At 32.3% G+C, this 23,337-nt stretch overlaps 2 protein-coding genes across 2 annotated transcripts; both read right to left on the bottom strand.

Moving 5' to 3' along the window:
- Positions 1-7,197: 7,197 nt before the first annotated feature.
- On the bottom strand, positions 7,198-9,711 carry LOC121263700 (U-box domain-containing protein 14-like). Its single transcript, XM_041166741.1, has 2 exons — positions 8,923-9,711; positions 7,198-8,369 (listed from the first exon to the last, which is right to left on the bottom strand). The coding sequence occupies exons 1-2, from the start codon at positions 9,474-9,476 to the stop codon at positions 7,427-7,429; spliced, it is 1,497 nt and encodes a 498-aa protein (XP_041022675.1). The 5' UTR covers positions 9,477-9,711; the 3' UTR covers positions 7,198-7,426.
- A 2,216-nt stretch (positions 9,712-11,927) lies between these two features.
- Positions 11,928-16,410, bottom strand: LOC121263701 (stromal cell-derived factor 2-like protein). Its single transcript, XM_041166743.1, has 6 exons — positions 15,993-16,410; positions 14,967-15,107; positions 14,151-14,291; positions 12,511-12,560; positions 12,297-12,426; positions 11,928-12,213 (listed from the first exon to the last, which is right to left on the bottom strand). The coding sequence occupies exons 1-6, from the start codon at positions 16,095-16,097 to the stop codon at positions 12,130-12,132; spliced, it is 651 nt and encodes a 216-aa protein (XP_041022677.1). The 5' UTR covers positions 16,098-16,410; the 3' UTR covers positions 11,928-12,129.
- Between the last annotated feature and the right edge of the window lie 6,927 nt (positions 16,411-23,337).

The following is a 23,337-nucleotide window of genomic DNA, read 5'->3' as shown; positions in this document are numbered from 1 at the left end:
GACAACAATAGGAAAAAGGCATCCAATTGTTAGCATAAAAGGATAACTCGTATTTGGTTTCTTAGTTTTTATACTCATTCATGGCAGCTCCTTAAAATCATCATTAAGTGAGGAAAAAAAAAAGACATTAAATTGATAGTCCAAAGTGAGCAATGAAATCTTAGAAGTAATCAAGGCTTTGTTTGTGTAGTGAAATCATCTCATCTCATTTTTTTATTATAATTTTTCTAAATTTCTAAATAAAATACAATGAATAATTCAATTTTTTAAAATTTTAAAACAAAATTAATATTCTAATAATATTTTATTCAACTTTTAACTTTCATCTAATCTCAACTCATTATTCAAACCAGGCCTATAACTGTACCTATTTACCAAAACTTTATTATCCATTTTCTCGATGGCAATGGAGAAGCATTCAAATCACCACTCGTCTATTTGCTACAATTAACTTAAGGATGCTTGAGATTTGAGATGAGAATTTTATAAATAATAGTGAGATAGTTTGAGTTAAGTATTAATTAGATTTTGAGAAAATGTTGAATAAAAAATATTATAAAATTAAATTATTGTTATGATATAATTTTTTAATATTATTTTTGTTTTGAGATTTGAAAAAATTGAATTATTTTTTGTGTTTTGTTTGGACATTTGAAAAAATTTTAATGATTAGTTTGATAAAGTTTTAATAATTAATTTGAAAGTATTTATATTTAAATAATATTTGAAAAGAAAATAAAATAAAATAAAATAAGATGAAATGAAAACTATTTCCAAACAATACTAAATCTAATAACACATTGGGTTTTAAGGTATTTAATAAACCAGTCCCGCTACGTACAGGCAAATTGGCGAACGAATCTGATGTGGCGTTCTGCCACGTCAACGCCTGTTTTAAAAAAAATATTTGAAAATCAATGAAAGAGAAAGAAAGAAAACTCTGTCGGCACTGCAGCATCCCATCTTGTATCATTCTCCATCTGCATAGTGAAATGAAAACCATTAGTAGTAATATTCTCTATCTCAAGGATGTAAAATATTTACTGACTAAAGAATGCATAAAAAATCGTAGGCACGAACACAATGAAGTTTTAGAGTGTATTTGAATATTGAAGTGAGTTGAGTTGAGTTGAGATAATAAAATATTATTAAAATATTATTAAAATATTATTTTTTAATATTATTATTATTTTAGAATTTGAAAAAGTTGAATTGTTTATTATATTTTGTGTTAGAATTTGAAAAAGTTGTAATGATGAGTTGAGAGTAGTTCAAGATCCAAACAAAACCTTAGTCATGTATTCTAAAAATGTCTAGAAGAAAAATTTAACGTTCAAGGTACGTTGTTTAGGATATGTTTAGTTCATTATCACATCTCAACTCATTATTATAACTTTTTTAAATTTCAACACAAAATATAATAAGTAATTTAATTTTTTTAAATTTTAAAATAATAATAATATTAAAAAATAATATTTTATTATCTCAACTAAATTCAACTCAATTTAACATTTAAACACAGTAAATCGAGACTCCACCATCCCTTCCAAGCGAATCATCAGAATCAGCCGCAATTATAATGAAGAAAATTCCCAGAAAAGTTATGCTATGTACAGCTTTTTCTGGGACAAACTCCATAAAAATCCACCAAATTTTTTAACACCAAGTTCACTCATATAATTAAGAATCCAAACAAGTGCAGTACATAATGACTCTAAATTTGCGTGGCTTGGATATGAAAGCTCCTTATATACTGTCTTCTGGGAAACCCTTTCTTAATATAAAAAATGTTAAATGTACTTGATAAAAATTTTAAAAAAAAACTTACGTCTCCACATGTCAGTTATTGATATATTGAAAATTATGAAATTCAAAATTTAAAATTTGAATTTAAAAATAAAACTAATAAAATGAGTATTGTAAGTAAAACTGTAAGTACATATAGCACTACTCTTCTTAATATATATATAACAGCCAAGGCTTTCAGCAAAAATAAATAAATTTGATGGATGCTCATTTGACATATTTATTGTCCCTCTTTCATTCTCTCTACACTCTCTCCCTGTAACTCTCTAAGAGAAAGTTAGCTTCAAACAAAATTGGGTCAAAACAAGTTATGGAGAACGAGTTATGTAGAACAAGAGAGAGGAGAGAATGATAGGTTAGGATTAGGGATCAAGAAGATCAGGAAGGAAATTGACTACGCCTAAGTATAGGGAGGAGATGAAGGGAAATTTTGAAACGCACCATTTTGACAAAATGTTTGTCCCCACCAGTACTCTCTCGCTATGTTCTCTCTTAAACGACCAGGAATGCCAGGTTGTATTCATCCGCAAGGTGTATGCGTAATCGCCTATGTATAGAATTTTTCTTAATAAACAGATCTGCATTAGAAAATACATTACTTGCAGGTAAAAGCTTGTTTAAGAAGATGCTCAAAGCCTCGATCCATTTAACTTGAGATTTTGAATTTATTTTTCTATTGGGGACTTAATTCGTGAAATGTCTTCGAGCTCTAGCTTACCCTTTCGACCCTCAATGCTTCAATTTTACTAATTGAGGCATTATGCTTATATTCGGCTTTCATTTTTAATCGAGAAGTGCTTGCTAGGATATATAAAGATACTTAGGTTTCGTTTGGAAACACAATTCATCTCAACTCATTTCAACTCATCATTACAACCTTTTCAAATCCCAACACAAAATATAATAAACAATTCAACTTTTTCAAATCTCAAAACAATAATAATAATAATAATAAATAATATTCTAATAATATTTTATCAACTCAACTCACTTTAACATTCAAACACACTCTTACAATAAGAACAAGTCGTGTTAATTTATAATGTAAAGTTTTTACATTTCCTTTCGTAGATCACGCATTTTTCTTTTCAATCCGAGAAAGCTAGACTCTTATCATACGTTCAACTGAAAAAATGACATATCTGATCGCTAAAGAATGCATAATTGAGAAATAATTAAAAATAAATATATAATAATTTAAAGAGCAATGTTACGTACAGTCTCCTGGAGACTGCATTGCAGGGTTAGTTAATTTTATTTTTAAATTTTTTTAAAATTATAATAATATTCTTATCAAAATTATATTTTTTCTATTTAATGAAGAGTTTGCACATACAATCCTCAGACTGCAAATAAAATTTCTCTTACATCTTTAGGGTGACTAGCACGGTTTGGAGAGCACTTTTAACCTTGTTATGATGCTACAAATTCGTTGTATTTGATTGTTTAAAACTGTTTTTTTTTTTTTATTAAAAATGAAAACTCCTAGACCTTTTTTATTTATTAGCAGTTTAAAAAAATGGTTACTCGGCTATTTCAGAGTTTCTTTTAATAAAGTTGAAAAAATTATATTATTTAATTATAAAATGAGTTGTATAAAATGATAAATATATCGTTAATTTATTTAATTTCATATTGTAGTAGGACTCGTTTAATGCACGTGACTGTATAATTTAACACCTTGGAGTCTATAAAAAAATGAGTAGAACCAATAAATTTGAAATATTTCCTCTTTAAAAATAAAAAGAAAAATAAACCTATAGGGTCAAGTTAAACTCGCTTAGCACCCACGAGCAAATTAAGTAGAAATAAATTAATTTAGCAATATGGATAATGAAGGTCTGAAAACGACGTTCATCCATATCAGATTCATATAGTTGGTATTTTATTTCTTAATTTAGTTATACAAAATTAAATCGTTTTATTTCATCTCATATAATTATTATAATTTTTTTAAATTTTTATAAAAAAATATAATAAATAATTTAAATTTTTTTAAATCTCAAAATAATAATAATATTTTATTTAATTTTTAATAAAATATCTCATTTTATTTCTAAACTGGGTAATCAAAGGACGCGTAAGTCGAAAGTTAATACCAATTTTCTTTTATTTTACCATTATGCTTTGGATGCAACAAATTTTAAGGAAAGTCAAAGGTCCTTTGCATGTCAGCCACTTGTTTGCGTGGAACCAACCTGGCTACGTGCACGCTCCTTTTGACCCAAATGGCCAGCACCGACTAGTCCAGTCAATACTGACCTTCTTTCTATTAGGACGGTAATCGAGCTGAGTCGAATCGAATCGAGTTAATGTTTAACTTATCAAGCTCGACTCAATTTAAAATACTCGAATTTGAACTTGAAGTTTTTTTTTTATTCTTCGTTCAAGCTCAGCTCGATAAGTTAAATGCTTAACTCGAGTTCGAGTTCGAATTGTGTATTTTTTTATTTATTGAATAAGATTTAATAATTAATAAAATAAATAATAAACTAATATTAAATTTATACAATTAACAAGGATAACATTTATTGAATTATAAAATTTTAAAAAATTTATAAGTAATTAATATCTAACTAATTGATATTTATCTAAAATAATAATATTTTATATGCCTACATATATTATTAATACATACACTTAATATGATATCATATATCTATTTCATATATGGTTCACATATACTAGTATATGAAATTATTAAATTTTATCCACTAATTATTAAACAAATTATAAAATATACTTATGAAATATATTCACTATATAGACATAAATAATTAAATTACATATTATATATTTAATTATAAAAGCGGTATGCTTATATTATTAGTTACTACATATATATGTGTGTGTATATATAGATGTATGTATATATTTATTAACATATGAATTTATTTTAATCAAGTCGAACTAACGAGTTGATTCGAGCATAAACTAACGAGCCTCAACGAGTCGAGTCGAGTTTTGTCGGATATGTGTCATTTACAATTTGAGCGGGTATATGCTTTCACGGACGAAATTTTTTTTTTCATAAGTCGAGTTCAATTTGAGTTTAACCTAATGAATACTGAGTGGACTATCGAACATATTGATTCATTTATAGCCCTACTTCTAATGGTCTAATCCCAAAATGCAACCACTGTGGTCCAGTTTGAGGACAATCATGATTTATCATTAAAAAAACTGTTTATTTATGAACAATTACATTTTTTCTCAAATTTTTTTTTAATGTAATGCTTATTAAATTGAATATTATGAAAATGGATAAAAAAAGTTATTCAGTTGACTATTGAGTAACGTTAGATACTTACCCAAATAGCTATTGAGCTTCTTGGGAAAGTGGGCTTTGACCCGAACTCTGGAGCGAGGCCAGTAAAGAGGATTATACGGATGTTGGTTGAGAATGAAATTGCATGAGAGGGGAGTTTTCAAAGAGTAGGGCTCGGGGATTGTTGATGTTGAACCATTAGCCCAGTATGTGCTACCCGCAACAAAAAAAAATAAAATAATAAAATAAAATAAAATGATAAAAATATGCTTATAAATTGATATGATATATTTCGTGTAATACAATAGATTTATTTTATGGTAAAAATAATTTTATAATTTTATGTATTACATCAAGTTGTCAATTTATGAGTTTAATTTATTAAATTTTCTTTGTAGTCAAGATATTATTTTTACTAAAGAATTAAAAATTGCCAAACTTCTTTAGATGGTGGACCATCCAATGTATGTTTAAAAAAAAAATTGCCTTTAGAAATATAAATTAAATCGTATAAGAGCACTCCCAATATTTTTTTTTATCACGTTGTTTAAAATACATCATTTAAGTTTACTTTTTCTATTTCACATATTAATTTATACGATATACTATATGTTAGTTTACCTATTTTTTCTATATCATTTAAATATTTATTTTTTAATATTTTTTATTCATTTAAAATATTTTTTCTAACTATTAATGAGTTTGTAATATTCTCATATCTTTTGATATTTGCAATATATCTTCATATACAATATGATCTAATTTCATCATATACACAAAATAAAAATATTTAAGTTAAACAAAATTTATAAATAAAACCGTAATATTAGAAAATAAGATTATATTATGAGAATATTCTCAATAGGTTATTGGATATATGATGAGAAATTAGGGTATGAAGTGAAAATAAGAGAGGATAAAAGAAAATGAAGAGAAAGAGAAATAATAAAAAATAAAAGTTTGAGATGATGAATATTGCCAACTACATGTAACTGGTTTATTGCATATAAATGAGAAATATACATAATCCATTCGACATTCATTTTAGAAAAATACTTATACTTTTAGAAAATAAAAAGTAGAAAATACTCTAATAGGTGATGCTGCCATGTTTATATATATGGTTTTTATTATTAATTATTGAAAAATGTGGAAATAGAAGGAAACAGTCTCGATCAGTAATAACTGTTGGGGGCGGCTACTATGCCGCCCCATTTTGACCGCTGGGCATACCGCCCAGCGTAAATTTATTTTTTTTTTTACATTTTTTTAATATATTTAAATATATTTAAAAAATTAAAAAAATATATCAATATACTTAAAATCACTTTTTTAATCATTAAGTAAAAAAAAATTAAAATAAAAAAATAAATTTTAACTAAATGTCAAATAAAGATATCAAATTAGAGAGGTAAAATAGACTTTCTCATAACTGTTTGAGTCAATAGTCTATATTTATTGGCATGAGAAAACGACCGACACCTTCCAACGAACCGATAGAGAAGAGCCTCAATAAATAAAGAGAGAATATTAAAGCGCAGCGTGTGGCCAAGGAAACGACGACGTAGACAAAAATCGTACGTACATTACATTACTATGAATAGGTTAGGTTAATAGGTTTCAATTGACATGAGTCCCACTCGTACTCCTCCGTTTGATAGGGATACCCTTACCCGCCAACACTATAATACATGTGAGGCACAAAACCAGCCCTACAACTTTCGATATTTGCGTGCCATGCCACTCAATTTCGATGTTTTCAGTTCGAATAAATATAGATAAAAATTACTGTTGAGAGTAACTATTTTGTATACATGATGTGACATTATCTAAACCACACATTTTTTAAATCTAAAATTAAAAATTAAAAAATTAAAAGTAGCCATGTAGTAAGTGCAAAGTGTGTACGCTATAGTAATTTCTTTATAGAATTACTCTTTTAGGTTTCTAAAATTTTAAATTTAAATAAAATATTATTAATAAAATTTTTATTTTAAAATTTGAAAAGATTGAATTGTTTATTATATTTTATATAAAAATTTAAAAAAATTATAATAATTTACGAGATAAATGAGTCTCCAAAGAGTCCTAACTCAGACCAAAATTGCTCACACAACACAGCATTCGAACCCCATGCAGAAAGGGTTTCATTTTCACTTCACTCCTGGTCTACCACAAATCTAAAGCAATATAAGATATACATACATACATACATACATAAACTTTGACAGGCATTGACTTAATACTGAATTCTGACTAACAATGGCTACAAAAAACCCAGAAGGGAACGAGGTTGCGGAAAGAGGACTAGTTTCTTCATTGGCACTTGGCAGCAGCTCCAATCCCTCATCCTCAAAAGGGCAAGCTCTTTGAGGTCGAAGTAGATGTGAGGGACTTGAAATGATTCGAGGGAACAAAATCCTGCGGTAAATTTGCCCTCTTTATAATCCTTCTCATGTTGTAAAGCAGACTTTGCTGGACTAATTGCTTCACTGCTCTCTTCTCCTCACTCGAATTTTTCTCCTCCAAACACTCCTTCGGACCCCCAGCAACTGGATTTGTAGAAGACGACGAAGACACACCACAAATGGGTGCTGATACTGCCGCACCAGTACCCAAACTGTTACCAAAATTCTCAGAAACTTGCTTCCCTTTATCGACTCTCAAACACTCCAGGATCCTTGAAGCTCTCTTCTGGGCCAATGGGCTACCAAGAAGGGTTAACTCTAACAAGGACGATACAATTCCAGCCTGTGTCATTGCCTGCCTATCAGAATTATTCCCTTTATGTGCCATTACCATCAAAATATAGGATGCCTTCTCTTGGCAACCCGGCGAATCAGTCCAATTCAAAACGTCGACCAATATTGGGAAAGCATCCGCCACAGTGCTAATCGCCTTTCGACCTTCCGAGGTCGAAACCACATTGCTAAGGATTGCCAGCATTCGTTCGCTCACTTCCATATCGTCCAATGTTTTCAATAGAAATGGTATCAAATTGGTTTCCAAAACGATGGAAACGTTCGACTTGAAGATTAAGAGATTGTAGAGCGCTCGGAGGGCATCTTGCTTCGACTGGAGGCTACAACTTCGATGGTCTAAATTCTGGAGAGTTTTCACCAAAAATGGGATTGCCCCGGATGATCCGATCACGGGCTTGTTCGAATCCAAAGCGCTCAAGCCCAGAAAATTTGCCACTACGGCTTCTGAGACTGATGGGTTTGGAGCTGTTGGAAACTCGATCAGCTTTAGCATCTTGTGGGCACCGCCAGCTTTAACAATGGCCGCTTTATTCCTGCAAAAGTTTCCGAAGCAAAAAAAAAAAAAAAAACGAAGACGTACATTGAGAATGAAAACGTGATTAATGTAAGCTATTAAATTGGATATCATAAGTCTATAAAAACCAAGTTTCAAACAATTACAATTAGCAAACTGATTAATATAAGATCTTAACACAGAATAACAAACTAAAAATGGATTAGGAAATTCATGAATAAAACACATAATGCTAATAGTGGAAGAAAATAATTCAGCCTGAAAATTAAAATATTAAAAAGGAAATAAAACAACTAATTATAAATAAATATTAAAAAAACAACGATAACGACGTGATTTTAAGAGAGAGAGAGAGAGAGAGAGAGAGAGAAAAGAATAGTCCAACCGAGATTAACACGTTATTAAAGCAGCAAAACGACGGAGATTGGAACGTTAATGCTTGATAAATGACACAAACGGAACTCGAAACAAAGGGTGGTCGCGGTTTAACACCAACGAAACAAATCAAAGCGAGAAAGTGACAGAAGACAGAATCCGGTTCCCCATTAAAACCGAAACCGAAAAGAACTCACGCATCGTTGCCGATCCCGAGATTGAGCAGCGCGTATAGAGAAGCGATCTGAGTTTCGACGTCTTCCGAATCGAGCATTCCGACCAGGGGAGGGATCGCTCCGAGAATGGCGAGCGTCACTCTAGCCTCCAAGTCTTTCTTGGCGCGCAGCCTCGCGATGCTCGCTGCAGCCTTTCTCTTGACCGAGTCCACAGCCTGGAGTTCCGTCACCACGCGCTTAAGCTCTTCCAATGCCTCCCCGTTCTTCGTCTTCACGGCGTCGGTCTCGGGTTCCGGCAAGTCCGCCATCCTCAGAAGATCGGAGAACTTCTCGGAATTGACGGACCGCCGCTTTGCTGCCGCCTTGGGCTTAGGTTCATCGGAAGCTGATCTGGTGAAGTCATGGTGGTTGCGACGGTGGTGGGAGCTGGCGCCACAGCTGACGGCGTGGAAAATCTTGCGGCGGAATGAGGAGCCGGAGAAGGCTGTACATAAATGGAAGTGTACGCTGGGGCTGGTGGAATGGGGGTCGAGGACGAGAGAAGAGACGTCGTTTCGGTAACAGTACTCGGCCATTCATTACCTGTAGGACGAAACCACATTGCCAAGAAAACCAACCAGATGGATTGGTTTCGTCGAGAGGAGAAGAAAGAAGAAGGAGAAGAGAGTGAAAGACAGTGAGTTTACTTTTTCGTGTTTAAATATGACTTCCTCTCTTTGTGAGAATTGAGAGAGAGCATAGGCTGAGGTTATAGTCCGAGAAGGTAAAGGCCTGTTTGTTTGTCCCCTTTCTTCCTGAAAACCCATTTTTTCGTAAGTAGTGGTGCGCGCATTAGTACAAATGTCACTTTTTTTTTTTTTTAACATTTTTATATATTTTTAAAAAGTAAAAACATACACTAATATATTAATAGTCATTTTTTTAAAAAATAAAAAAATTAAATGTATGAGTAATTAAAATGAGAGTACAAAATTAGACGACATTGTAGTATTATTTTTTTTTGTATAAACTTAACTATTAATTATTTTCACACACTACATATCATATTTTTTTTAATTCTTTTTGTTTTATTTTTCTTAAACTTATTGAAATATTTTATTCATCAACTATATATCACACATTCAATAATAATATATGATGTATAAAAATAATGAATCTTTTCCTATTTGCGTGAAAAAGTTAGAAAGGTCAATAATAGTACGAGAAATGAAAAAACAAATGTTGGTGTTTTTAAAAGTTGATCTTGCTTTATATTTACTAAGAAAAATTTTATTTATTATTTTTACACATTATATATTATATTTTTTTTTTCTTATTAAATATGTGTTATATGGATGATAAATAAAAAAATTTAATTAGTATAATAAGAATAAAACTAAATTTAAAAAAAATAAATAAAAATAAAAATAATATATGATACGTGGAGATAATAATTAGCAATACTCATTTATTAAATGTGTACAAGCAAAACCAACCTTTCTTTGAACTTCTGGCTATTAACTCTTTATTAAGAGAGCAAATAAATATATTTTTTTAATAAAAATATGGGGATGCATGGGGAAGTGTGTAAGAAAAAAATGTAGAAGAGAGCGTGTAAAAGTGACAGCGTCACTATCATCATCAGTCTTTCGATAGATAAATTGAGATCCAGCTCATCTGTGTGTGTTCATCATCAAAGGTGCATTTTCTTTGGCAAGGCACTTGCGTTGCTTAAGTGGGGTCGCCTCGGTCTGATTGGATGACGAATTATATGTTTTTGCAAACGAGGAATCATTTGTTTTGCTAGACAAAAAAATGAATAGAGGCCATGTTGTTTAGTCTCACTTTTCACACAGTCTATGATCTGGTTCAAGACAACTGGATTTGCTTATGTTCTTCTCATCTCTCAAACTGGAAAACACAAATCTTCTTGGCCATGACTGTGAAGGAGGGAGGGACTCATGAGGAAGTGGGGCGACCTGTTGATTTAAAGAAATTAATTAAGGGTCGGTGCTTTGTGGCGTGAGACATTTAAAAACTTAGGTCAATGCCAGGATAATGCACTTATTCTGGTTAGAGCTGTGCACCCATTTACAGGTATTCTATTAATACAATGCTGCCCTTTTTTTTTATCCCATGACCATAAAACCCAGGCGCATGGGGTGGCTCTTCAACCACCAAACTACTCAAAATTGAAGTTTCCCATATTATCGGCTACAAAATGTTGTCTCTGCTGCCTGATTATTAGTAGTATCATAAAGACAATCGTGCCTTTCCCAGTTATAACTGAGTTATGTAGTCCAATAACTGCGAGTACTGGATGATCTCTACAAAGGGAAAAACTACCTTTTGAACTTGGAAACAACTATTATTTGCCAGTTTTGTGATGAACAGTAAAGTGAAATGGGCAATACACCATGCCTTCTCATCTCACATTTGATTGATTGACATCATCCATAAATCATTCCAAGTTGTACACACCATATACAATTATTTGTATCTCATGTACTTTATGTTTGTAAATTATAACCATAGGCTTATGGCCTAAAGGAATGTTCCTCCGCCTCTTGGATTCAAAGGCAGTAGCCGGTAGAGGTCCTGATCTTCCATGACTAGGGGATCATATGCTCTTAAAAAGTTATCTATATGACCAAAATAAAAACAACATACTAAGACAACATGCAAGTCTATTACAAGTTGTAAAAAAATATTTTGATAAAAATGCATGAAACAGACATAACGTTTAATACTTTTTCAACCAGGAAGTAGGAGCTGGTAATTTCTGAAAAACAAAATTCTCATAATCCATTTTATTAAGGTCCGAGGTGCCTAGTTTGGATACTGAGAATAATTCAAATATTATCAAAATATCTCACTACCATTCAATATTCTATCATTATTTTTTCACTACTATTCTCGTAATACTATCATTAAAAACAGTTGTCTGCCTGCACCAATTTCATAAACCGGAATACCAGATTACTCGGTCGGGTCTGTTATGGACCCACTCTAGCACTCGAAAAAAGCGAGAGAAAAAAAGGTACACAAGCAAAAATACATCTGGTTGCCTCGTATATATGATATCTAACAAAAAGGTAACTTCGACAGGATAAGAGCCCTCACAAAATGTGTAATAGACTAACAATTCTTCAGAGTATAGTATCACTCTAATATTAAGACGACATTTAGTGCACATCTACCAGCCACCAGACGATTCAAGATTCACAGTAGTGAATAGACGAAAAGTTTCTATTTGCTTTCTGTGATTGGAAGGTACACGCCTTCGGCTGCCAACCAAACATTGTCCGCACGCTTTTCTTGGATGCCACAAACCTGCAAAGGCACTAACTATAGTTAGTAATGCTTATTCCATTAGTTACTGAAGACAAAAAAAAAAAGTTGCACTGTCTTCTCACCTCCTGCTGTCCTCCAGCAATGCGGGAGTATTTCTTGTCATGACTATGTAGGTAGCCGCCAGTGTCCACATGATGAAGCCTAATCCTTTGATCTTGCTTCCAAGTCTTCCCACTCCCTTCAATCAGCAGCCTATGGAAAACGACACAAACATGGAGCATCAATCATAAAGAAGACTGGATAAGCAGTATTCCTAATGATCATTCCCGGTCTCACCTCCAGTAATCCCCAGTGTCAGACTCATTCTCTCCTCCAAAGCAGCTCACCTACACTCAGCAGTGCAGCTTGCATTATCAAATATGAGTGTCCGTGACATAACAATGATGTGGAAAAATCTCAACCATTTATTCGGAAAACAATGGCTGAGATTTAATTAAATCTTGGCCGGAACTGATACAGAGTATCTGTTCAATACTTCAGATTCAATAGCTATTATAATGCAAAGATGAATAGCAGAATTTCATACCTGGGAGGCATACATCTTATTTCATCTATTTCTTAGTTTCATGATTCTCTATGATGAATTGTCAAGCTAAAACTAAAAGTGAATTAAGAAATAATATACAGCACGCTGCACACATGAAGATGGCATATTACTTCTCCAAGATGAAAATATAGCTGTATTTGAAAAAGGGAATTTCTCAAAAGTAGAATTTCACTCGATATATTTAACAAGAAAATTTTGAACAAAAGATGACTACATAAACTCTATCAGAGTCATGAGAAGATTATCAATAGCTGAAAGTTAAACCCATAAAAGGGGCTGTCATATAGGTTCATTATCAGGCACTAAAAAGATTTTCCCATACCACCAGGATTCTTTATTATGCCAGAGAAGACTAGTCTCGTTTGAATAGTGAAAGTGTTTCATCTTATCTCACTTCATCATTACAATTTTCCTAAATTTTCACATAAAATATAATAAACAATTCAACTTTTTCAAACCTCAAAACAATAATAATATTAAAAAATAGTATTCTAATAATATTTTATTCAACTTTTAACTTTCATCTAAAATTATCTCATCTCATCTTATTATCAAAACCGCACCTAAACATTTGCATATGACTGGGATTTTTTTTTTTTTTTGAGTAAAATGCATATGACTGAGATTTGATTTAAGGCCTCGTTTATTTTCACAACACATCTCATCTAATCATTACAATTTTTTCAAATTCTCACATAAAATAAAATAAACAATTCAACTTTTTCAAATCTCAAAACAATAATAATATTAAAAAAATATATTCTACCAATATTTTATTCAGTTTTCAACTTTTATCTCAACTCATCTCATCTGCGAAAACAAACAAGGCCTAAGACTTAATTATAAGTAAAGAAAGATTGCATAAACAAATAGGCTTTGAGAAAAGTGGAGAGTATAACTGAGAAAATAATATATTAAGATTTTTTTTTTATTCATGAACAAAAATTGCACCTTCATTATCACCCAAAGTCCCTAAACTCTAGAAAAATGTTTCTTCGAATAACAGTTATGTTATCAAGCATAAAACTAGAGAACACTGGATAGTCACCAAAATTCTGATGAACTGCAGAATAATTGAAACACGTCTCATAACTCAGCAACATAAAATTAAATAAGTTTCCTGAGGAAAGTATATACTGAGAGAGGTCACTAATACGAACCAAGATTCACTGGAACCCCTTCTTATGCATTGTGTTAGGTCAATCATGCACAATATAAAACATAATTGCCAAGTCTTTTTATGTCCCACACCCCCCCGGCAGACCACCGCCTCACAAGGAAAAAAAACCCTTAAGTCATAATTACTAAGAAGGAATTCTGTATTATATGAAATATAAATGCAAAAGAATAGGAATCAACAACAACCAACCTCTAGGTTGCCTGTTATAGGAGATGCATGCAAATGGCTGTGAAGCCACTTCCTAGTTCTCATGTGTTGCAATCTGATGATTGTCCCACTTGTAATTATGTCACCTTGTTTGGCAGAAGTTCCTGGCTGAGGTCTAACAATCTGCAAATGAAAACCATTTTTATGTCCATAGTCAACACCTCATTTACCTGAACAGTATGATTTCACCTTCCTGATTTTTTTTATCAGTAAAAAAGAAACTTTATTGATGAGAATAGGCTGAGCTAAAGTACACGGGAAATTTCCAAGAGCAACACCTATTCTAAAAATACAAGAAAATCATGAATGTTCATGCCATCAAAGTCTATTACAATCGACCAATTCACCTTCCTGAAATTTAATCACCTATATATACTCAAACTTGATTATGTATATCAACGGACTCTTCAATGCAACAAAATTAGTTTAAGGACACATCAAATATTTCATGTAATAAAAACAAAGATATGCACCCAAAATTTGGGTGGTAGTAATACGAGGTAAAACACTGAATATCACAGTCAATCTATGCATTCTGAACATTTGCACGTAATGCTAGCCTCGAGAACGTTTGATCCAAGCTAGTTTTTTTGTTTAACTAGTTATTGTTGTAGCCCCTACAAAGCAACTTGTTAGGTGTACAGTTTTCCACGTAAAAACATGGAATGATAAAAAATCTTAATTATTTTGATCAACACACTTTCTTGTGACAGATATAATAAAACGTAAGGAGCAAGAAGATAAATGATAAAACAAACAGAAACAATCAAGAGAGATAGAGTGAGTGAGAGGTGATACCCAGTAGCTATTGGAATCATCGACGTTGGGAAAACCAGTGACTGATTGTTGCCCACTACCAGAACCATAAGGCACATCGTGGGAATGCAACCGAAACTTGGTCTTCTCATGCGTCAGCTTTAGAACTGACCCATAGGTAATCTGCCCAAACAAAAAGAAAATTACGATGGTAATAGGACTACTGACATCCCCAATCCTATTAACTTTTATTTGATTGCCAAGGGGCAGAGAAATGGAAACATAACCAGATTTACACTGAGTTTCTGAAGGAAGATTTTTTTTTTTTTTTTTTCTTTTTTGTTCGGGGTGGTGGGGGTGGACTTAAAGTGCAGGGCTATTTATATTCGATTCTGATGTTATGCCAAAAGAGGCCATCACTAAACGCCGCGTTAAATAGGTTTTACTTGTGTGTGTGTGTGTGTGTGTTTAAATCTATTAATTATAAATACAACACCAAAATTGTTACTTAAAAAAGCATATTACAATATTATTTATTTATTTTTTATAAGTACTAAGAAGTTATTAAGACAAGTAAATAGGACTAGCCCACGACAGGAAGTATACACTACATTACGGTATGATTTATGAAATATTAATAAAAATTATTTGAATCTTCTCTTTGAACAAAGCATCTCTTGTTTTTTTTTTTATTAGTTTTTCTCCCACTGAACTTCTCCAATCAAATCATCTCTTGTCAAAATAAACCACATTAAATTTCCAATCACGCCTAAATTTCAACTTCTTGTTAACCCATCCTGGATCAGAGCAATGGAACCGTTCACTCATTCTCTCGAGTCTGAGCAGATTTTAGTACCAGGAGAAACTGAGGAAACGAGCTGGAATATTCAGCTCGTACAAAACCTAATTTCCAACATTTTCTCGTCAATCAAACAGGGCCTTTAGTAACTCTCTTTTTCCCACACTATCCGACCAAACAAATAAAACGATGAAAGGATTACTCAAAATCACAAATATTGATGTGAAACATATATGCAAACAAAAAAGTGAATAAAGACTAAATCGAACCTCAACGCCCTCAGAGGAAGCGGCGGAAGCGGAGGAAGTGTAGCCAAAATCGGTATCCAGACCGAGGAAGAGGAAGAGAGCGAGAGCGAAGAATCCGAGAGCCATTAAAAAGAGAAGACCTATGAACCAGTTCTGCTGCCAGAAAGGGTAATCGGACTGCGAAGACTTTCTGGACTCTCTGTACACGATGCGAGTCGCTCCGGAAGAATTCGTAGGTGGCCTTGAGGAAGAAGAAGAAGAAGGTTTCCTTCGAGATAGGCTCGGCGACCCTGAGGAAGCCACGGTTCGATCTGAAGAACTATCCAGAGCGAATCATACGAGAGATAGAGATCGGGGAGGGTTAGGGACTTAGGGTTCCAATTTCTGAGAATTGTGAAGTTTGCTTGAGATCTGAGTCTGTTTGGACGACCGGGGGGGGGTTGAAGTCTAGACGCACTGACGAGTAATTCGTGGACACGTTCAGTGACACGCTTTTGCGAATAATGAGAAGACACGTAGAATTATAATGATGTGGAGGATTTTTATTGGAGGGAACGGATGGTCCCAGAATAGAAAGAAACGACGGAAGAAGCAAAAGAAGCCAGGTCCTCGTTACTGTTCAAAGTTCAAACATGGAACTCGGCGAGAGTCTGACTCCTCAAATAATATTAGAGAATACTTTAAAATCGGTCCATCCAATTTTATCCAATTAATAATCCGCAATAATAAACTGACACGTAGCTTCCCACCAGCTCTATTATGAAGTACATTACAGATGAAAAGAGGGCTTCTTCATCGAACGATTCCTCCAGAAACGCTCGCAGCAAGCAATCCCTTTCATCTGCCCACCCTCCCTTTCATATGCTTCTGTCCCTTTTGCACCACCGTGTAGAAGCTTCCTCCGCCATCATCTCAGCCCCTTCGTATCCCTATCACATAGCTTCGTCCTCTCTCCCAAAATGCCCAACACACCAAAAGATTCGGCAGTCTCTGCCCCTCCAAAATGCCCAACACAAAAAGAAATTGAATGATTACTACTCAAGATCCAAAAGAAACCATGGAAGTCTCTGCCAATACTTCTATAAACTCTGTTAAAATAACCAATACTTCTATGCGTTTAGCCCCTATGATCTTTTATGGGTCTTTTTTTATGTGTATGCTAGGGATGGGTAGCTATTTTAGCTTGGCCCAGTGGCAGGAGCTTGAGTTGCAGGCTTTGATATTCAGGGATGCGAAGGGGATGGTGAAGGGGCAACCATGCGAAGAGGCGGCCGTGCGAGAGGGATGCGAAGGTTTTCTAGTCGGAGCTGGAATGAGTTGGTGGTAGTGGAGGTTTGCTTTTTGGTCGTGGAGGTTTTCTGGCAGCGGTGGAAAGAGACGAAGCAGAGCAATGGACGATCGACGAGAGGCAATGGACTGTCAGCGAGAGGCAACGGTCGGTCAGAGTTGGACTGAGCTGGCGGTCGTGGAGGTATGCTTTTTGGTTGTGGAGGTTTTTTGGTGGTGGTGCAAATAGACGAAGCAGAGCAAAGTGGAGGAAAATTAAAGTTCTGGTCGTGGTGATTTTCTGCGGATGAAGTTATTTAGTGTGAGTGAAATTATTGAAATTATGGTGTGATTTCTGACGTGGCAGTAGATGAAAGGAGGGCTGCTTTCCTTTCAATAACAACATGATCGGTTCTAGCACAACTTATAATATAAATTATACGAAATTTCAATAATATAACGTTGTATAATAAAATAAAATATAGAACAGAAGCACGTATGCATATTTATAAATTTTCAAATAATTATCGCATTGTGAGATGACCAAATATTGCCTCATTTCAAATGTAGTCTTACTTGGGTCTATGTAAGGAGCTCGTGTGCTGTGTTGGCATCTTAATTTGTTGGCAATATATACAAGTTTAGTATTTTTTTTTTAAAGAATATATAAACGAATCTAATTTTTAAGAGAAATTATATTTATAGTCATAGAGTATATAAATATTATAAAAACGTGAGTAAATATAAAATTAACATGAAAAAATTAATTTTTTAATGGTGATTTTATATTTTTTAAAATGAATGCACAATTCATGATTGTATATAACATTATTTATTTTTTAATAATAGACTCTATTATTTTTTAAAATAAACACACAAAACTTATGTAAACTGTATCTAACATTACTTTTATTATGTTTGTGATTAGCAAGTAACTTGTATTTTGGCAAGTGGTTTTGCTGATAGGGCCACTTTAGTCACTTGTTTTTTTGTCTTGGCATGGTATAGGCTATTCTCCAAGGCCTTTTGACTTTTAGGCTTGTGCAAAAAAGTTATTGACCTTGTCTGTCTGCGAGACGCGACTTAACCTGATCGATAAAAACGATGTGAACAAACTTGCGGGTCGAACTCGCTAAATGCCATCAGCTAACACGTTAAATGCCATCCTATTTCTCTCTGTCATCATCGGCCTCACACTGACATGCTGATATAAAATATTTCTCAAACAACTATATCTCTCCCCTCTCTCTCGCAACGTTTTCATTCTATTGGAAACCATTTCAAATTTAAAGGTTCTTGCACAGTCGACGAATTTTCTTGATAGGCTTTGTTGTCTGGGTGTTAAAATTCAATATATACTTATACTTTTGGGTGAAGTGGGAAGATTGGCCATTTTCTCTTATTGGAACATCATTTGGTGGTATAATGGCTATAAAGGGCGGTTATTTTCTCTCTCTCTCTCTTTAGCTCATATTTGTTTGGTTGTCAATCAATGTGATACTTGTTGTTGTTTCGTTTCTTAGAAAGTATTGAGGAAAATCTCACATTTTTTTAAGCTCATTTTTGTTTGGTTTATGAGAAAGTGTTGAGGAAAAGAAAAAGGTGTCGTTGTTTGTTTAAAAAAAAATGAAAAAGTTGCTGTTAACGGTTTACAATTTAAAAAAAAAAAAATTGTCCTACGTTGGGTCGAGTCGGGTCATTTTATGTTCCCTTGTGACCAGGCTGGGTCGGGCCTGCAAACACAAACCGGATTCGTCGGGTTGTAGGCCTATTGACTTTTAAGAGCATTAATCATTGTCAAGTCTAAATTTTGACTATAACTTCAAGTTTTGGCTATAGCATTAATTTTTTACTAGGTTAGTCTATATTGGACTAGTCATCTTAAAATTAAAACAGTAATGTAATATTATATATTTTAATAATATTTTATATATTTTTTTAATATATTTTACAAATACACTTCATATATTTATTCAAACTGGATTCCACCACTTGATGCCACAAAACTAGGTAAAATATATTACATACTATTGAAAAATGAAATAAAATAAGACAGAAAATAAAGTACTATTTATCAAAATTAAAATAGATAATATAGATTTAAAAATAATTAGATAATATATACATTAAAATAATGTATAAATTTTTGAAATAGACGTAAGATATTACTTTGGAAATGATTAAAATATTACTTTGGTAAGTAAATAGTATCTAGCCAAATGATTAAATACTCTGGAGAGTTTAATTTACGGTAGCTCATATGTTGAGTTTTAGTGGTTTGGCTAGTCCAATGTAGCTCATAGACAAAGCAACTCGTGGATCACATCATTTTACTTTCCTGTGCATTATCTTTCCATGTTACCGAATTTCATGGATACATGTGCATGATCATTCCCATGATGGCTTAATATGTTTTCAAGGATATAAATCACATGTATGCACCGCATTTTAGGTAATTCTGCAGCTGAGATGCAGCACTTGTACCATATTTGGCATAATCTGCAAATGAGATGAAACTTTCTTTAGCTTTTTGGAGAAAAACCGCGACAGCAAACTCACTTTCATGTTGCAAAATTTTCTTTTGGCTTGTAAGCTTTAAGAGAGAGAACAGCTTTAGTTTTTACCAAACATGAGGGGAAATTTCCTTAAAAACCAGCATCGCATCAAAACCATCTTGTCTTTCTTAAATGTAATCATGGACTAAAAGAAAAGATGAATGGTACTTTATGGCCCACTTTCTTTTGCTGATATTAAGGCCAGGTTGGGATTAAAAAATATTCTAAATTTAACTCGATTTATATCATCTAATTATTATAATTTTTTTAAATTTTTATTCAAATTATAATAAATAATTTAATTTTTTAAAATTTTAAAATGATCATAATATTATAATAATATTTTATTCAATTTTTAATTATCAATTTTTAATCTAATTTATATCATCTCAACTTACTATCTAAACCGCACCTAAAAGTTCCATTACCTTTTAGTCAAGTCAAAGCACAACTTTCTTTTTCCCAAATCGGTGTCCTTTGTGATGGCTTGGGTTTAAACTTAAAAGCACTCAGCAATATCTCTCAACGTCTCCATATTCCATGAGGCATGTGATGATTAGGGTTGCTACCTGCACCATACGGGATAGCCCTTTCCTCGCCCCTGCCTCGCATCCATCCCGCCCACTTTAATAATAGACTACAATCTACTATATTTAAAATTTATTTGAATTTAAAAATGATAAAAAACACATTTTTTGACGCAAATTATAAATTTAAATTTATAAATATGATTATAATTTAAAAATTATGTAGTTTTAATTTTACTAGTACATATTTTGTATAAGTTGTAGTGTAGTAGGGTGATCATTTTATAGATTACCTTCACAATACAAGTCTCACGCTTAAGTGATGTGAGACTCTTGTATTGCATTAACAATCTATAAAATGGTCACCCTACTATACTACAGTTTACACAAAATATTAAATAAAAGTTATACTTAATACATATTATTATATTTACATATAGTACAAATAATAAATATTTATAACATATAGTTCACCATGCGGGGATGGGGCGAAAGGGTGCAGGGGTGCGGGACTCTGCTGCCCACCCTTAGTGATGATAAAAAACAGTCCAACCTCACCCTTCATAGAAGAAGATGATTCAACATCTACAAACAAAAGTTTGACAGACGAACTTTTTTTTTCTTAATTAACAAAAAAAAAGTAAGATAGATGCGAAAAATAATAGATTACAGTTTGGATCAACTGCGGTAGATTTCAGAATCTGTGAAGGCGCGTGAAGGAAGCACGCTTGTCTCTTTTCAACCGCAAAGGTCATATCTGAAAGATGTGGTGGTGGCGAGTCCGGTGATCTGGCGCGTGTGGCGAGAAGAGCTATCAAAAGGGCTTGCGCGTGAGGACCACTCGTAGTGATTTTCGCAAAATTGCCACTTTCCTCTTAATGATTTGTGGCTTGGGAGTCTGCTTTATATCAAATATATCAAGTGATTATCAATTTTAGTATAAATTTGGAAATTTTAAACACTATGTCGTCTTTTTTGGATTATTTATCGGCAATGATATATTTGATACGCAACATCCAAATTTTCTAGATGTTCGAAAATAAGTAAATAAGAAAACTAAAAACATAGATAACAAATTTATTTGTAAGCAGGCATCAAGGATAGATCATTCATATATTTAGGCTTCGTTTTGATGTTAAGTTAAATTAAGATGAGTATAGTTTTTTATGAATAGTAGTAAGTTGAGATAGTGAAGTTAGTTTTGTGGGCTCAACTAATATGAGTTTAAGACGTGTTTGGATATTAAGATACGTTTAAATGTATTTATAGAAAGTTAAAATAAGTTGTGGGTCCTACCTAGTAAATAGACGTTGAGTTGAAAAAGCTTGTGGGGCTACTATACCGCCCCACTCTTACCGCTGGGCGTACCGCCAAGAAATTTTTGTTTTCTTTTTTTTTCACATTTTTTAATACATTTAAATATTTTTAAAAAATAAAAAATACACCAATACACTTAAAATCACTTTCTTAATCACTAAGTAAAAAAAATAAAATAAAATTTTGACAAGCGGTCAAAGTAGAGAGGCATACTAGTTTTATTCTTGAGTTGAGTTATATTGAGTAATTTGAAAGTTGTGTATTTGAATGTTAGGATATGTCTAAAATATAACCTAACTGAGATGAGTTGAGCTCATTTAAAGATCTAAATGAAGCTTTGAGATTGGAAAAAATTTTCATACCAACATTCATGTAGAATTATTTTATTAATTTTAAAAATTCAATGACTTGAGCAAGCAATCCACGTGGCTCCACATCTTGAATTAAACCTTATGTACAACCAAAATCATCTTCAAGCAACAAAATAATCATTCTTGAAAGCTTTCAACCTCAAGTGACCAAACTAAGTTCACTTTCGAATCTTTGGCTTAAAAACTATCACTTCAAATGAATGAATTTTCTGCAACTCTGAAAATATATGAAATAAAGTGGCGAGCTACCACGTGCTCAGTAAGTAGCAATTTATTGGACGTGTGAGAGTTGAGAATTTTATTAACTATAAGAGATTGAATAAATTATCAATCAAATAATGTGAGCAATACAATTTTATCTCAACCAAAATATCCAGCCAAATATCATATTCATGACCACATGATAATAGAGAAATCACCAATATACCACAAAGATATTTATATCATGGATTCAAGAATAAATAATGTACACACATTTAATTTTCAAATTTAATAAGACACATAACATTTCTTAAACATTCAAACAAAATTTGCACAAATCCTATAAGCAGAGCTAAAATAGCATAAGAATGTGTACAAATTTAAAGTTTACATAAGTTTAAAATATATAATATCCAAGTGGACCGTTCAAAAAAAACGTAACAGTTATTTTGATTTTGTGAATAGAGGCCGTTGTACTTATATTATATAAGAGAAAGTCTATTATGCCGCCCCACTATGACTGCTGGTCAATCTTTTTTTTTTTTTTTTTACTTAGTGATTAAGGAAGTGATTTTAAATGTATTGGTATATTTTTTTTATTTTTTAAAAATATTTAAATGTATTAAAAAAATATAAAAAAAAAAGAAAAAAAAACCATGGGTGGCATGCCTAACGATAAGAGTGGGGTGGCATAGTAGCCCCACTCATTATATAATTTGAATGACTTAATTACGATATTATGATAAAATAAAGACAGATGCTAGGGAGCTCGAAATGGGCTCTCTTTTTTTTGCCCGATTGTTTTTATTTTTTATTTAGTTTTTTTTGACTTAGTAATTAAAAAAATATTAATTAATAATATTATAATTTTTTTTTAAAAATATTTAAAAGTATTAAAAAATTTATATGAAACAAAAAATAATAAAGTCATTTATATTCAAAATTTGTTGGATAATTTTTATCATAAAAGTGTGGTTACCGTATGTATATAAATTTTAGGCATCGTTTGAATTTGAAGATGAGTTGAGATGAGTTGAAATAAATTGTGAATAATAATAAGATGAATTATGAATAATAATGAGATTTATGAGTTAAAATTGATAAATAATAATAAATAATAATAAAATAA

Source organism: Juglans microcarpa x Juglans regia, chromosome 4S, assembly GCF_004785595.1.
Source record: "Juglans microcarpa x Juglans regia isolate MS1-56 chromosome 4S, Jm3101_v1.0, whole genome shotgun sequence".
NCBI classification, from domain to species: Eukaryota; Viridiplantae; Streptophyta; class Magnoliopsida; order Fagales; family Juglandaceae; genus Juglans; species Juglans microcarpa x Juglans regia.
Note: the sequence above shows the minus strand (reverse complement) of the source record. Positions and strands in the feature narration are given on the sequence as shown.

What these genes read in the sequence shown, in the direction of transcription:
- LOC121263701 (XM_041166743.1), bottom strand. Translation starts at nt 16,097, where the DNA reads ATGGCTCTCGGATTCTTCGCTCTCGCTCTCTTCCTCTTCCTCGGTCTG. An exon ending in CTATAACAGGCAACCTAGAG is followed by an intron (nt 12,561 to 14,150) that starts GTTGGTTGTTGT and finishes TGCTGAGTGTAG; the next exon opens with GTGAGCTGCTTTGGAGGAGA. An exon ending in GACACTGGGGATTACTGGAG is followed by an intron (nt 12,427 to 12,510) that starts GTGAGACCGGGA and finishes CGTTTTCCATAG; the next exon opens with GCTGCTGATTGAAGGGAGTG.
- LOC121263700 (XM_041166741.1), bottom strand. Translation starts at nt 9,476, where the DNA reads ATGGCCGAGTACTGTTACCGAAACGACGTCTCTTCTCTCGTCCTCGAC. An exon ending in CTCGGGATCGGCAACGATGC is followed by an intron (nt 8,370 to 8,922) that starts GTGAGTTCTTTT and finishes AAACTTTTGCAG; the next exon opens with GAATAAAGCGGCCATTGTTA.